Here is a 15599-nt window from a genome sequence, read left to right as displayed (position 1 = left end):
AAGAGGAATTTATTAGTGCTCAGCCCCAGCCAATGTTCTGAGGGAATTCTCACTCCAGAAGGAATATTTCTTGTTAGATGGAAGGAAATTGCTTTTTAAATTAAACATTTCTCAGTGGTGAGACTCCTCCTTGACTGAGCTCAATCCTCCCTGGGGCAAGGCTGACATGTGGCTTGGATGCAAACTGAGCTCCATACAGACCCAGAGAACGTGCAGATGTACAAGAGCTGAGTGTGGCCTGCCAGGCTGCAGAACCACGAGCTCCTGCAACAGGGAGAGCTGCTCCCACCATGACAAACACTGCTGAAGCTGGCTCATGCTGCCTGCTCCATGAAGGGAGTGAGCACAGCAGGCTGAAAACACTGAAGCAGAGGCCAAGGGCACCTGGAGAGCCACTCCAGCACTTCGGAGAGGTGCCCTGAACTTCTGGAGTAGTTTGTTTCTGTGTCACTTCTAGAGGCAGCCCAGAAACTCCAGAAATGTTAACCAAGGAGCCACATCTACCAAGGGACTTGTGCTCCTCAAGGGTTCCCTCGGGGCACCATTCCCCAGACCAACCCCACAATGGCCTTCAAGCCTTGCCAACCCAGCCATGGGCCATAATCCTGCAACAAATCTGCCCAGAAAATACAAATTCAGACAGCAAAGGCTGTGTCCAACTGTGCTGATTTTGCTGATGATTTGTGGGTCAGATCAGAACTATGAAATACCATTGACTGTTATCAGGCAATATCTTTCAAAAGTTTTTTTCTGGGGGACACAGCTACCCCACTCCTCAACTCCAGATCCAGCCCTCCCTGCACAAATCCTTCCAGGTCTGGTCCAGTCTGGGTTATCCCAAGAGAAATAACCAGCCTCTTTTCAGCATTTGGGGAGGGAAAAGCACAAGGGAAAGAAGAAATGTCCGAGAAACAAGAGTACAAAAAGGACACCAGATTAGAAAAGAAGAAAACAGAGCCAGAGAGTTGAGGGTGTCCCAGACATTGGAAGAAACACATAGGAAAAAGGTGACAAGGTTGGGGAAGGGCCTTGGAAGGCAGAGCAGCATCTTGTTTTCCTCTCTGCTTGCCTTGGTTTTCCAGTCAGGCGGGAAATACTGGAAACCAGGAAGGCAGCACTCCCTGGCAAGCTGGGCACAACCTGGAGACAAGGCTTCCCTCACTCTCCTGAGCCCTTTGAGAGCTGCCTCCTCCCAAACTCAGCACCCAGGAACCTGCATGGAGTGTGGAGGGAAAGGCTCCTCCTAACTCACACCCCTTCATACTTTGCAGGGATTTTACTGACACTTTTTCACACGTGCAGACCAGTGCAGAGCTGCAGGGCTTCCTTATCCCAGAGGAAGGCACCTCTGGGGAGTGAGGGATGCAGGGCAAGCCTGGAATACCCTTCCCCTGGGAAGTGTGTGCAGCAGAAGCAGCTGTGGAGGGTGTCAGCTGGTGATCCACAGGAGCCTTGCTCTGCAAAAGCAGCCAGGCCACAGAGTCACAGACAAAATCAGGGAAGCAGAGGAGGGTAGCCCGAGGAGTTAAAAGAAGGTAAAACCAAAGAAATGAGAGCAGCAGGGAAGAACCGGTAAGTGGGAAAGAAAATTAACAAGAGACAAGTTTCTCTCTTTCTCTCTTATCCCTGAACAGTGATGCCAAACACACAACTCCTCCTGCTCCAGGCTCTGAGCATGTCCAGACCCTGAGATTCAGAACAAAAGCCACAGCAGGGGTTTCACTTACGCTTGCATAGTTGTAGTAGCAGTGTGAAAACTGAAGAGGTTCTCCTTTGGGAACCAGGTTCGTATGGGGACATCATCTGCAAGAGAGAGAGAGCCTGAGCACCCAGCAGGCACAGACATCCTTCAAACAGCCACATTTCCTCCCCAAGCTTGTTCTCTCAGGACTTTCCTTCAGCATCCTGCCCTGACTGAACAGTTCAAGTCTCATTCTCCTCATATAAATGCACACTTGCCACCGAGTGTTCTGTAAATTTGTGCTAAGCCTGTCTATCAGGCTATTAGGTGAAGAATAAAAGCTCTATCTTAAGGATTGGAGATTAGAATAATCCAGGAATTAAAGAACTGACATTTGAACTAGGAAAAAAAAAAACAGGGAAGAGAAACATTATTCATTAAAAGCATTTTCCTGTCTCTGCCTTTTCCTTTATACCATTGATTTAAACTGTCCCATTCCTCTAGTTGTTTCTGGCCGAGTGATGAAAAGCATTTACCTTCCACTCAGAACAGTAAGTCTGAAATATCCTCTCTTTTTCTGCCACTGAAGTTTCAATAAACCCCTCTCACGCCTGCTCTTGGTGACTTGGCCTTCAGGAGTTCCCCTGGTTTGGAAGTCAAACCACCCATCATCTCCACAACCTGCAGGTAACTGAGCTGATTTAGTCACCTCTCTTTGTAAACTGCCCTGCCCAAACCAATTGGGAGCTTTTTCCGATTTCCAGGGCATCAGAACACTGCATCACCTTCACTGAATGACCACTAAGACAAAAAGCAAAATAAGTTACCAATTATGTGTGTGATGACCAGGAGGAGGAACCTGCCCAAGCAGCAGCTCCTGCTGAGAACTCTCAGGCTGGAGTCAGGCAGGCAGGGAATCAGAGGGGTATTGAAATCCACTGCCACAACACTTGTGAGAACTCACTGGACTGGATTCCTGGGGCTGGGGGCTACCTGGTTTTTCATCTTGCTTCACACCCAATTTGTGGCTCCCTTGCCTAATGCCTTGCCCCATGTTGCTGATTGTGTCTTGCCTCAGTCATTCAAGTCTTCAGATCTGATAATATTTCATATTCTGGCATTGTCAAGGTATTTTTTAATTCACTTTCACTGGCCCAAGCCCAATCAAACTCCACATGCCCACTGCAGGCATAATTACTAGAGACCAGCTATTTTACCAAATGTTTTGTACAGATCATCATATCATACAGATTATTCCCTGAAAGTACAGAAAGGGGCTGCAATTACAGATGCAAAAAATGCTAACTGCAGCTGGGGAGCCTTCCTTTGAAGTGCAGCTTCCAAGAAATCTATAGGAAGCTGTAGCAGACTCTCCTTCTCAGCTCACAGTTTACGTCAAGTCTTGTTTAAAGGCACTCCAAGGAAATATATCTGTTAAATGAAACTGCATTCCAGTATGCTAAAGACTTCTGCTGCAGTCCCAAAGTCTGCTCTTCTCCAAAACACAGAGACAGAAGCAAAGCAGAACAACTCAGACTGTAAATGAGTTACTTGTTTGAAGCCTCCAACCCACAGAAGTGGTGAAGGAGAAGTTGTACAAATTCCTTTTTAGCCAACAACTCTGTATAGGCTTCTCAGGGACTACTCATCTCAAAGGACTGACAGTCTCTTCATGTGTTTTACAGCTTTTAAGCCACAGGCTTTGGTTCAAAGCAGAGCTTATTAACAACAGCTAATATCCTTAGGAGGCTTTGCCTGCCCCATCGCTGGGAGCTTTCCTTTTCTCATAGACTGAAGTTAACTTAGGAAAAATACCCCTGCCCTCCACAGAGCACTCAATGTGGAAGAAAGGATTTGGGACCCTTCAGAGGGTAAAACATCAGCAGAGGAGCTTTCAGGAGACAACTGGGCAGTACAGCTCAGCTCCAGAGCTCATTCACTAAATTAAAATTCAGATCATGGGCATGGCTGTTGCTGCCAGGAGCAGGCAGCAAATCCTTTCTGGCCAGGCAGAGCAGCTTGTTCTCCTTTCCTTTCACCACCAATTGTGAGGAAACAGTGGAGGAGCCAGGGGCCTGCTAAGACTGGAGGGACACCACCACCACCATCCAGCATGTCCAGTCACTTCCCACTGCACCCAAATCCCAGCACCTCTGTCCACGAGTGGATGTGTCTGTATCAGATGCTGGGAGCAGCCCAGGAGATGACAGCTTGTGCTCCCCTGGAATGGGGTCATGTGGGGTTTCACCCCCGGATTGGGGTGACCCCGAAAGATGGAAAAGTCCCTCCTCCAACCCGTGCCTTCGAAGAAAGACTCAGTAGTCTTCTGTTGTCTGTTCTCAAGGTTGTTTATTGTTGGTTATCTACAATATTCTTCTCCTGAACTGCTGTGGCCCGTTCAGCAGCTCAGACAAAGGCACACTGCCCTCCCAGGGGGCTGGTGCTATCTTTTATATCATATATTACATACTACATGTTTATACCTTTTCCCCAATACCTACTATCTATATTGAATGGTGACTTTCTACTCTAAACCAATCTGTGAGTGCCAACATCACCAAAGACATGGAGGCTAGGAAGGAGAAAGAAAGAGGACAGGGCACACCCAAGTCCCTCCATCTTAGATCTCCTAACCCCCATGTACAAAACCTGGACCCCTGCGTACAAGGCTTAAAACCCCCCTGTACAGCACTCAGAAATCCTTCCTTTCACTTCGTGACTACTTCTACTACAATATCTAAACTTTTGTGACTTCTTGTTCTTCCTGCAAAGTTGGTAAACTGTTCCATGGGTCAGATTCAAAGCCACAGGGGTCTCTGGCTGCATGCCAGGGTCTCAGATGCTTTTGACCTGGGTCTGGAACGTCCGAGAATGTCTGGGGAACATTCTGAGTTCCGACAGGGTCAGGCATCAGAAACTCAGCATCAAAGCCCGTATTCAGTGATGCCAATGGGGCCTGGCTGCCCTAAGGGCTGGTTTGCAGCAGCAACTTGTCATGTGAATGCAAACAGAAGCAGCACTGCCAGGTGAACCCTGGGGAAATCAGCCTCTCCCGCCTCCACTCCTCTCTGCTCCCTTTCCTCTGCTAGCCAGGCAGGAAGGACATGCCAGGGAATTCTTGCAACCTGTGGCACTTGTGCTGCTCAATTCTGGGGTTATCTCTGAGTGGCAGCACTTGGATAGAGAGTGCAAATAAGACCAAGCTGAGGGAACTCTCCTTCCATGATGCCAGTGCTGGGATGGAAATTGGGCTTGGGGACACAGCCCTGCCTGTGCAGCCACACATGTCAGGACCCAGAGGCTAGAGATGAGCACCGAGGGGAGCTGCTGAAACATGGAATGCCCATGGGGGCATCCACAGGCACTGAACTGGCCACTTTGTTCCCATTTAAGTGACTATTCTGGCACAATTTCAGAAAGACTAATCTCCACTCCACACTGATGACTGGCCCCAATGAAAACGGCTGCCTGGTTGAAAACTGTTACTGAACTCCAAGGCCCAGTAACAGCATCTCCTTGCAGGAATTGCCAGCACAGCTTTTCCAGCAAACACAGCTCCAGCTATGAGGAGTTAAAGCCCTCCATTAATGATGTGGAGCTTTCCCTTGCTTCTGTATCAAGTAACTTCCTTTAGTCCCACAGTGCAATTCTGATTTGTCCAGGTGTGCTGGTTTGGGCTGGGATAAAGCTCATTTTCTCCACAGGAGCTTGTATGGGGCACATGCAGTGTCTGATGTGAATCCCAAAAAGTCCCAGGGAACAGAGGAACGATGCTTAAAAATCATGCACAGGATTTCAGGGAGCTGCAGTTTTTCCACACATTTCATAATCAGCTATTTTTTCATTACTACTCTTCAGTTTCAGCCATATATTCATGTTGCCACATAATTTCAGGTATCTAGGCATAAAAACATGGTCCAGGACCCAAACCTTTGGTGATTTTACCTGTAGTAAATACCACTGCAGTATTTATCAGAAAACTCTGAACTCAGGGAAGCTGGACAGTTTGATCTCCACAGTCCTTATACACAGTTTCTTTCCAAGGAGAAAACCCTGACCTTTCCTGGCCAGACTCTCTGCTCTAAATGCCTTGATATGTGTTTACAGAAAAAATCAGACAAATCAGGCCAGACTCTTTGCCAGCCACACACAGGCAAAGATGGACTGCACATAAGTTTGTAATTCAAAGCAACAGACTGTGACATATATTTGATTATTGGTTCAGTTTTTAAAGACAATCTTTGTTTTTTGGTTTTTTTTAATAGAATGGAATAATTACAAGCACTCTTCCCTGAGAACATTAGGCAGGGAAGAAAGGAGGGAAAAAGTCCAACACTATGTTATTTGCTAGTATTTGTAGGAAGCCCATGAGGTGGCACTACATGAGTGGTTTCTAGCCCTGCAAACAAGAATTTTGGGAACACACCAAAGTACAGAACACCATAACTTGAGTTTCCTACAGAGCAGTTCAGAAAGACTTTCCCTGCCCAGCAAGAGGCAGAGAGAGGATCCTGCTCTGAACTACCTCTGGGATGAGCATGGATGCAGGGTTTTGATAGAGACCTTCCTCTTTTGCTCTGCCTCCCCAGAAAAGGAGCTCACTGAGCTGCATGAAGTCATGAAAACCACACAGAGCAGCCGTTGATGACCAGGAGCTAGGATGAGCTGGCTCCAGCTGAGCTTAGCTTATTGCAAACTCCTCCTTTGACAATCCCTTTCCAGGAATTCTGCCCCTTCTGCCCAGAAGGGTCCAGGATGAAAATCCCTGTGCTGGGATGAGATGGGTGTCACCTTTCATGTCACCTGGCGTGGGGCTGACAGTCTGGTTACAGGGAGAGAATCAGATAAACTTTCCCAGACATTCCTCTGGGAAGTTTTGAAAAAGCTCAGAGAAAGAATTAAAACAATCCTGCAGCTAGTGTTTTGAACGTGTTGTTAATTGTAAAATGTTTACAAGAAGGGTGTTGTTCCTAATTAATCAATGGTGTGAAGAGCATTAATTAAAAACCAATCAAATCCACCTTTATCGTAACTGTCTATAAAAAAAATGTGTAGTTTCTAAAAAACTTTGCATTTTACCTTCTGAGACCTTACAGTCTAGAGATCACTTTATTCACCAATCCTCAATACAACTACAACAACAACCACCCAGCACTCACTTACCAGACACTCGATCGACACTGTACATCCTCTCCAGCCTTTTCCTGTGCCACCCAGCCTCGCCAGGTGGGTGCTGCTCCAGCTCAATGGACTGCTGGGAAGGGGCAGCCAGCCTGGAGCAGTTGGGGCACTCTTTGGAGCCCTGGCGGCCACCCGGCCAGGCCTTGCAGTGCCGGACGCCGTGTGAGCCGCCGGCGCCGTGCGCGTGGTGGCCGTGGTGACACTCCTCATGGGCGGCCCCCTTCATCACCACCAGTTCCATGCTGTCATTCTCGTGCTCCGACAGCATCGGCCTCTCTCCAGAGATGGTGTAGACTCGTGGCTTGGGGCCCTCGCTCGGCAGCTTCTCCGCCTGCTCCTCAGTGAAGCTCCTCTCGAATTTGCCGTCCGAGATGACCGAGAGCCTGCGCTTGTTCTGGGCCACCTGCTGCATCTCAGGGGAGTCCTCCTGCCCGATGTAGGAGTCTGCTAGCAGGTGATCTGAAACAAAAGGCACATTTTCCTTAAAGCAAAGCCCCACAGACACTGGCAAATTCAGGAGGCTCTTTGCTACTGCTGTGTAGGGGAGACAGTCACAGGAGGTCCCCGCAGGAACCATTTCAGACGAAGGTGTGCCCATCACCACTTTCTAAACCTCCAGAGCAGGTGCTGAAATGAGAGCTATTTCTCACAGAGAGGCCCAATATTTTACACATGTGTGGCCAACCAACAACTCTAGCAGCAAATGCAGGTCTCATTGCACAGCATGAAAATGCTGCCATGCAAGACAGCCCTGGTTCAGCTGCAGCTCTGTTCAGCCACACGAGGGTTACGGAGCCGGTCACAGTCTGCAGGACAAGGACCAGCACCACCTTCTCCAAGTGCCAGACTCTGAGTGGTGCATTAAGTTCTTTCAGAACACTGGCAAAGGGGCAAACCGACAAGGTTTGTTTGGGTTTTTTTCCTCCTGATTTTCTGCCAGGTGGTTTGACATGAAAGAAATGCAGCAAGACTTCAACCGACAGCTGCAGCACAGCACCCTGCTCACGGCACGCCCCGGTCTCACAGATGGCCACAGCTCGGCCTGTGGGAGCTGTCCTGGAAGAAAACACAGCCGCTCCCTTTGCAGGGTAGAAAGATCCAAAGGAGAGAGGCCCATGAGTGCAACTATCTTTGGAGCCCACACACTGGATGAAGTGCCAGGAAATCTCAGCATTTCCATGGCAATTCCATGCATGAACCCAACAGTAGCTCCCACCCACCTGCTAATCCTTTTTCAAGTGGCTGTTAATTACCTCTTACACTTCCCCTCAGATGGGAAGCAGCTCAGGGACTGGCAAAAAGGCTCTGCAGGGAAGGCATTATTTATGTGACTGCTACTCAAAAAATGAAATCATTAGTGTCCAGCACAGACAGAAGCACATAAAACAGAGGCAGAAAGCAAACCTAAGCCTTTACTTCAGTACATATTTATGGAACATGTTCGGCTACCGAGTCATGACCTGGAAGAACTCATCCACAGTTTGAAGGCTTGGCGACCTTGCAACTGGCCATGACGTGAAGGAGGAAGAGGAGAACGACCTCCAGACAAGAGTGGTGGTGCACGTGTGTAATATGGACCTTTTGCTCCTGCCCATGAAGTGCTCCTGTGCCCCTCTGAGAGGAGCCTTCCCAAGCTGAGGCCATACACAGTCAGCTTTTGGATCTGAAATCCATCCTGGAACATGCTCACATTGCCCAGGGCCTCTCCCCCTGCTCTGTTTGCAAGGAGAACTGAGCTGGTACTGGTCCAGGGTGTCACCCTTGTGGCATTTTTCTGCTTGAGATACAACTTCCTCCAGCACCACTAGGAAATAAATCAGTCTCTGGCCACTCTGCTCAAGAACTGACTGTCAGGGCTGTTCAGGCTGACACAAGTCAGGTTTCCTTTCATTTGTCTCCTCACAGTCTCTGGATACTGGAGCTGGCCAGGAGGAGACACTGTAGGAGTCCTGAGGAAAGAGCTGTGCCTTTTGAACCTGCAGCTGATGCTCTGTCCAGGCTTCACAAGAAGTCAAAAATCCATGTCCAGGTGTAGTGAGGGGTAGTGCCCCTCAAATACAGCCCAGATAGTGTGAAAGACTGGCAGGGCTCTACTTTGCCCCATGGTCAGTGTGGACATTTGCACCTGCTCCAGGAGGAGCCTGATGGACAACAAGGGCCATTCCAGTGGAAGGTGCTCCACAGGCTGTCATCCCAAAGCCTGTACCCAGCTGCAGGGTACAGGGTCAGGGAAAAGTGCAGAGAGTGCTCACAGGCCCCAGAGTCTCTCAAACCACGTGTCACCCCTCAAGAGTCAGCAGGTCCCCCACATCTGCTCTCCAGTAGCTCAGATCCTCCCCAGCTCCAGGATTAACTGTGCTCTAGAGTGGGCATGTCTTGGGAAAACACCACCAAAGACTCCCTGAGATCTGCCAAGATCTGTGCTCGCTAATAGTGCCAAACAAACCATTTTTAAAATTAAAAACAAAGGCCAGCTCTAAGTACTCTTCTCAACTTGTCAAATTTACTAATCTGTGTGGGCACAGTGACGCTACAGATTTCTTAAGACACCACAAAATCACGGCTGACAGCTGCCCCTGTTCCTCCTGAAACTGATACTTCTATGGGAGATGTACAGCCTCCTCAGAGGGAACACACAGGAGTGTCACCTTCACTCACACATGGACAGCTCTGGAATTCAGAGATCCAGGAATGCCTGAGCCCTGGAACCTGTGGCTAAATGGAAAAATGAAGTCCCCAAAGCATAATATGCCTGAAAATGCTGATGATCACAAGACCAAAGAGACCAATTCCAATCTCTGTTTTATAAGCAGTGAGGTCTGTTCAGCTCCATAAAATTTACAGACATTTCAGGGGCCCATGACTGGTTTCAAGCAAGAGTAAATTTTTTCTGAAATCCTGGCAGGATTGACCAGATATATTTGACATAAACTACCTATCTGATCTAGCATGCAAAATATGAGGATAATTCTTTCTTCCAACCTTACTTGTCCCCTCCTCAAAGTGTTTTCACTCATACTTATGTAAGAGTTTTCATGATCTACACTACAAAGGGCTGCCAGCACACCAATGTACTTTCTTTTTGTAAAACAATTGGATAATTCTTCATTTTCATTCAATTTAGCACCTTCAGTAATTACACACTGGAGAAGCAACTTCACATGCCAAGGGAATATGAAGCTTTATTCAAGAGTAGTCGTTAATAAAGAATTATCTACAGAGAGAAAATAGTGTGGAAGGAAAAGAGATTCAAACGTCCATCATAATGAATTACTGGCCTGTAGAACAGAATTCACACCATTTCAGGAGGCTGTGCATTCACATACACAAGGTCATACACAGCAGCAGCCCCAAGATGTGACCAGTGACCCTTGTCTGTGCTAGCAGTGAACAGGATTCAGGTGCCAAAACACTGCACTTGTTGCCACAAAGGCATTTGAAGCTAATAGTTTGCTTCTGCTGGGAAAGAAGTCAGGCTGGTCCAGAAATCAGTGCTGGATTAGAGCTGAGCCACAGGGAAGTTGGGTGAGGAGAACCAAGGGACACTCACAGGAGCTCAGCAATGACTGGAGCTGCCTTCTGGAGTCAGCTGCAGCAGGCTGCTGTTAACACCCTCGCCTCGAGCTGCTGCTCCCTTTTTCATTTTCATATGGCTCTTGCCACCTCTCCCACTCCCAGCTGCTCCATCCACCTGCCACGGCAGCCCCGGGCAGCGTGACTGGGCAGCCTGGCACAGCTCCCTCCCCTCACCTCGCCAGAGCTGCCCTGGGAACGACTCTGCTCCCCCACCTGCTGCCTTCAGCAGCAACACCTGTGTCTCACACTGCTGCAAAGCTACTTAGGACCAGATAAATCAGGTTCCTCAGGTTCTCTTTTCACCTCGATTCTTGCTCTACATGGATTTATTGTGCATGAGGAACTGAGCAGCAAGACGAAAGGAAGAAAACCAGCATGCTTGATCTGTAGATCCTGTGTCCACTGGTACCAGAAACACCGAGGTGGTATTTCCATCACTTCCCTGCCCACCTAGGCCAAGTCCAGCAGGGCTTGACATCCAGGCCTGAGGGCCAAACCACTTCTCACCCCCCTCATGACGTGCTTGAACACACAACCTTTTGTCTTTTTGGCTTCATTTCCTCCTGTCTGACATTTCTTTCTTCACCTTCCACACAGCACAGCCCAACACAGGGCACATGCATGACCAAAGACTGACAGCAGTGACAATCTGTGCTGGACAACTGGCAGTGTCTTGGGGAAAAAAGAACCCACATTCTCAGACATGCAGTTCCTGATAATTAGGCTTTTATTAGTATTAGATACTTACAATACATCCTTTCTCATTCAGTAACTCTAGCTTGAGCACTCACTCTGGCTTAGGGAACTGAGAAAGGGCTTGTACATTTTCCTTTCACTGCCACCCCGTTTCTCCAGAGCAGGGAACACGCTGGGATCAGCCCCAGCTGAATGATGCCCATCCACAACTGTGGAGCCAAACTCCTATCTGCTGCAGACTGCCTTGTGACCCCCTGGGATGAGAAGTTTATAAATCAAGGCAGAATATAGCCACAAGGCACACACAGAAGCTCCAAATTTACTCCTCTATTTAGCAGCTAAACTGATGATTAAAGCACCTTAGATTTAAAGCCTCCGCTCCAGCATCAGAGGGAAAGTGGCAAAGGGGAATCCAGATAAACTCTATTAAAAGAACATCTGTCATCTCAGCAAAAAAAATTTCAGAGAGACAGTTCTTTCTTCCTGCTCCTCCTCAGCTGGAACTCTCTGGACCGGATATTTATGACAAGTAAGTTCCAACTTCAAATCAAAGAACTGCCACAATCACTGAAGATGAATGGAAAGTTTTTGGGTGTATGTGCATGGCCTTGCTCACAGAAGTAGGAATGAAGTTAATGATGTTTTTACCTCGCACCAGGAGGAATCCAGCTGATTCCCTCAGTGAGGAGAGCACAGAGGTGCTCTGGCCAGACCTGAGGGTGCTGCAAAACCCGTAACAACCATTCAAATAGCACAGCTGAGAAGTTTCTCTTGCAATCACAACTCCAAGACCTCCCACATGCCTGTCACTGCCCCTCAGGTGTGCTGGCAGGTCCTGGTCTCCTCTGCTCCCTCTCAGAGATGTAATGCAGAGCTTCTCCCCATGCCAGCTGTGTTTTCCCAACAATGTGCTCCTTGCACAGGACAGGCAGCCCGCCCCCACCTTGCTAGGCTCAGGGCTGAAATGTGATCAAGAAATAGTCATGGGAAGAAAATGGGAATTTTGTTCAAGTTATTGAAGCGTGAGGCAGGGATATCAAAAGGGAAGATACAACAATTAAAAAAAAAAGTCACAGTGGCATTTCAGCCATGCAGTAGCTTCAAAGCCAAATGAGTAGATGGAATCACAGAATAGCAAGGGTTGGAAGGGATCTCTGAAGATCATCCAGTCCAAGTCCCTGCCAAGGCAGGGTCACATGGAACAGGTGACACAGGAACATGTCCAGGTGGGTTTGGAATGCCTCCAGAGAGGAAGACTCCACACCCTCCCCGGGCACCTGATCCAGAGCTCTTTCTCCCTTCCTCATGTTGAGGTGGAACTTCTTGTGTTTTAGTTTATGGCCATTGCTCCCTGTCCTGTCACTGGCACCACTGAACAGAGTGTGGCACCATCCTCTGACTCTCCTTGGAGACATTTATGTGCACTAACCAGATCCCCTCTGAAGCTTCTCTGCTCCAGACTAACCAGACCCAGCTCCTGCAGTCTCTCCTCAGATGAGAGATGCTCCAGACCCCTCATCACCTCTGGACCCTCTCCAGCAACTCCTTTTTTTTCTTGAGCTGTGCACAGGCAAGGACCTGCACAGGCAACAGGCAAAGGCTGCTTCTGGAAGGGAGCTGCTCTGAGAAAGCAGAAGGTCACTTAACTATGACAAAATAGTTCCAATTAGTCTTCCCTGCTCAAATGGGCTTCAAAAACAAACAAACTCAAGATAGCATTGACCTGGCATCTCATAGGTGAGTAACCTTTTAGTCTGGCCTGTAACATTAATGTGAACAGATGAAATTGCTACTGTGAGACACGACCTGAAGGAGCAAGTGGCAGCTCCATCACCGGCCTCAGCATCTCCATGGTAACACCGTGACCTACGTCTTTGTTCCCTTTGTAAGCCAACAACATATTCCACAGCAAGTTTCAGGATACACCCACACCATCCTTGCACTGGCTGATGCTAGAAGAGGCCTGAAGCCCTCAGAGATGAGATTTCACATCCCTGCTTTGTCCTGAGCTCAGGCCACCTACAACTCCCTCCAGAGCACGGGCTTTTCCCAAAAAGGCCACCACCCCCTCATCAGCACAGGCGTATACTGAGAGCAGGACCAGCTGCACTGCTGGGTCTGTCCTGGGCACAGGACAAACATCTCTAGAGAAAAAGACCAAGCTGGTGCTTATTCTGAACCAGGCTGGGCTGGCAGCTCCACAGCCTAAACCCAGGAAATGCAATGTCGCTCTCAGAGCACTGCACAGCTGCAGCTTTATCTGTTGGTGGCACAGGAAGCTCAGCTCACAGGCTACTCAGCTTGAAGCACCTATGAAGCCTCACCTAACCCCATGCCAGTTTCTGGCAGCATCAGGAAACTCCTGTGTGCCTGGCTGCTCCCTCCAGACACATTCACTGCCAGAGCCCAGGCTCCAAACACAAGTGACTGATCCAGTGGTGCCTCCACACCCAGCACAGGCACAAATATGGTTTTGCTCCTGCCACCCCTCTCCACTGCCACTTGGCTTGGGGAAGCTCCCAAGTGCCCTCTTCTCCTTACAAACTCACATTGATGACTGAAAAATCATGCAAAATCATGAATCATGCAAAAAAAACCAAAAAGAAAGACACAAAGATTACTTTTTTTGAGCTTAAAAAGCAGCTTTTCCAGTTTCAGGTAACTGTCCCCTTTGGTTTGTCCTGCTGCAAACCAGTAGCCATGCTGGTTTAGCAGGAGCCATGGAGAATTTGGCTCAAGGCCTGCTAGACAGCTCCTGCCCAAGGCCCATCACCTCTGCAGCACCAAGGACACTTTCTATTGGATCTCTCTCTCTCTCGTCTCCAAAGCCTTTCCCACACAGCTTGCCCAGAGCAGCTGGTCACAGCAGGCAGCCCAGTGCTGCATCCTACAGCCCCCCACTCCAGCAGCAGCAGCTGCCCTCCCAATAACCCCACTGAGCAAAACAGATTAAAAAAAGTAACAGGGAAAAACTCCCACAGCTCCCACCCAATCCTTGTGTCTGAATCCCAGCTTCCCCAGACAGCAGGGAATTTCTCAAAGGCTCTGCTTGCTGTCCTTCTTAATGTCACTGCCCCACGCCCTGGCACCTTTTCTTCTCACAGTTCCAGAATATGGAGATAACATCTAATGAGCATCATCTCAGTATGGGGCCTCTGACACCTAAGCTGGACAATGTCCAAAATTCCATGGGCTCTGTAAGACTGAGTGATTACTTATTCCATGCTTTATTATCTGCAGCCTTTTTACACTTCCCTTTCACATTTTAATCCTTTCTGTATCTTTCTTCTAAGTCTGTCCCAAGGGACACCCACTTCTACATTAAAAGGTACCAGAAAGCTACAATAGTCAGCAAAGACTCTGGCCACAGCCTCGGAGGCAGAATGAATGCTGAACAAGGCAGAGTGCTCTTCATGGGAACCTTCCCAGACCTCCAGCCTGCATAAATAAGCCAGCAATTAACAGAGGCAGGAAGAGAGCAGGAGATGCATCACCACCCTGGCATCAGCTCCCTCAACACATCCATATCCTGTCACCTGCAGCAGAGTCTAACCCTCCCTTTCTTTCTAATTCCTCAAAATATTTTAAAGATCAGGGGAAAAAAATCTGAGAGATCCCAAAGGGACAACCCCTCCATCCTCTGCATTCATACCCCACCACCAGGCAACTGCCCTGTTCCAAAAGGGAAACAAAGGGAAGAAAACTCTGTATGGTCACCATCCCTGACAAAACCTCTGAGAAAGAGGAGAGGTAAATGCACCTCTCCAGTCACCTGGGGAAAAACTCTTCCAGAATAAGACACAGGAGAGTTGCATAGGAATAGTCACACAACATTTCTGAGCCATGAAGTTCTTGGGCCTCACATCAGCAAGAATCAGAAGCTGTAACCAACATATGCTGCCCCTCACCCTTCTTGTCCTCAGGTACACCCTGCAACACCTGCAAGCCTCTCTACCTCTTGCAGCTGTGTAACTCCACACCCCTAGCCCAGCAAAGCAAGCAGAGCATGCACATTGCACTTTAACTGAAAACAGAAGGTAAACACAGCCTCGCACATAACTCAGCCCTCAGACAAGGCAGCTGGCCTGTCCTGCTGATCTACAGTCCCTCTGCAGCTCTTCACTACCACTCCCCAATTTCTCCAAGACGTTCTGCCACATACAAACACACAAGCTCTCCAGAGGAACCAGCACAAATAGAAGTTACAACTGAAGAAGCAGCTCTTTGATCAGCTGTGGAATGTGAAGTTATGAGGGACACAAAAGCCATTATATCTTATCCTTTTCTTGGAGTCAATGGACTAAAAAGATAAAAAAAAAGGCAAACTGAAATGGACAATCCTCAGAGAAAAAAGTGCAGCAGAAGTGGAGCAAGATGGGACAGTGCCTGCACACTTGGCATCTCCCTCCACATCTCCATGGATCTCCTGGGGTGTCAGAGCTTCACTGCTCTGCCGAGGAGCTGA

At 48.5% G+C, this 15599-nt stretch overlaps 1 protein-coding gene across 7 annotated transcripts in view; it reads right to left on the bottom strand.

Moving 5' to 3' along the window:
• NSMF (NMDA receptor synaptonuclear signaling and neuronal migration factor) overlaps positions 1 to 15599 on the bottom strand; it is a 48720-nt gene that overhangs the window by 21119 nt on the left and 12002 nt on the right. For all 7 annotated transcript variants that reach the window (XM_038156356.1, XM_038156360.1, XM_038156358.1 and 4 more), the window contains exons 3-4: positions 6845 to 7321; positions 1728 to 1803 (exon numbers count right to left, since the gene is read on the bottom strand). In XM_038156356.1, coding sequence (XP_038012284.1) covers positions 1728 to 1803; positions 6845 to 7321 — 553 coding nt within the window. The remainder of the gene's footprint in view (positions 1 to 1727; positions 1804 to 6844; positions 7322 to 15599) is intronic.

Source organism: Motacilla alba, chromosome 17 (genome assembly GCF_015832195.1).
Source record: "Motacilla alba alba isolate MOTALB_02 chromosome 17, Motacilla_alba_V1.0_pri, whole genome shotgun sequence".
Classification (NCBI taxonomy): domain Eukaryota; kingdom Metazoa; phylum Chordata; class Aves; order Passeriformes; family Motacillidae; genus Motacilla; species Motacilla alba.
Note: the sequence above shows the minus strand (reverse complement) of the source record. Positions and strands in the feature narration are given on the sequence as shown.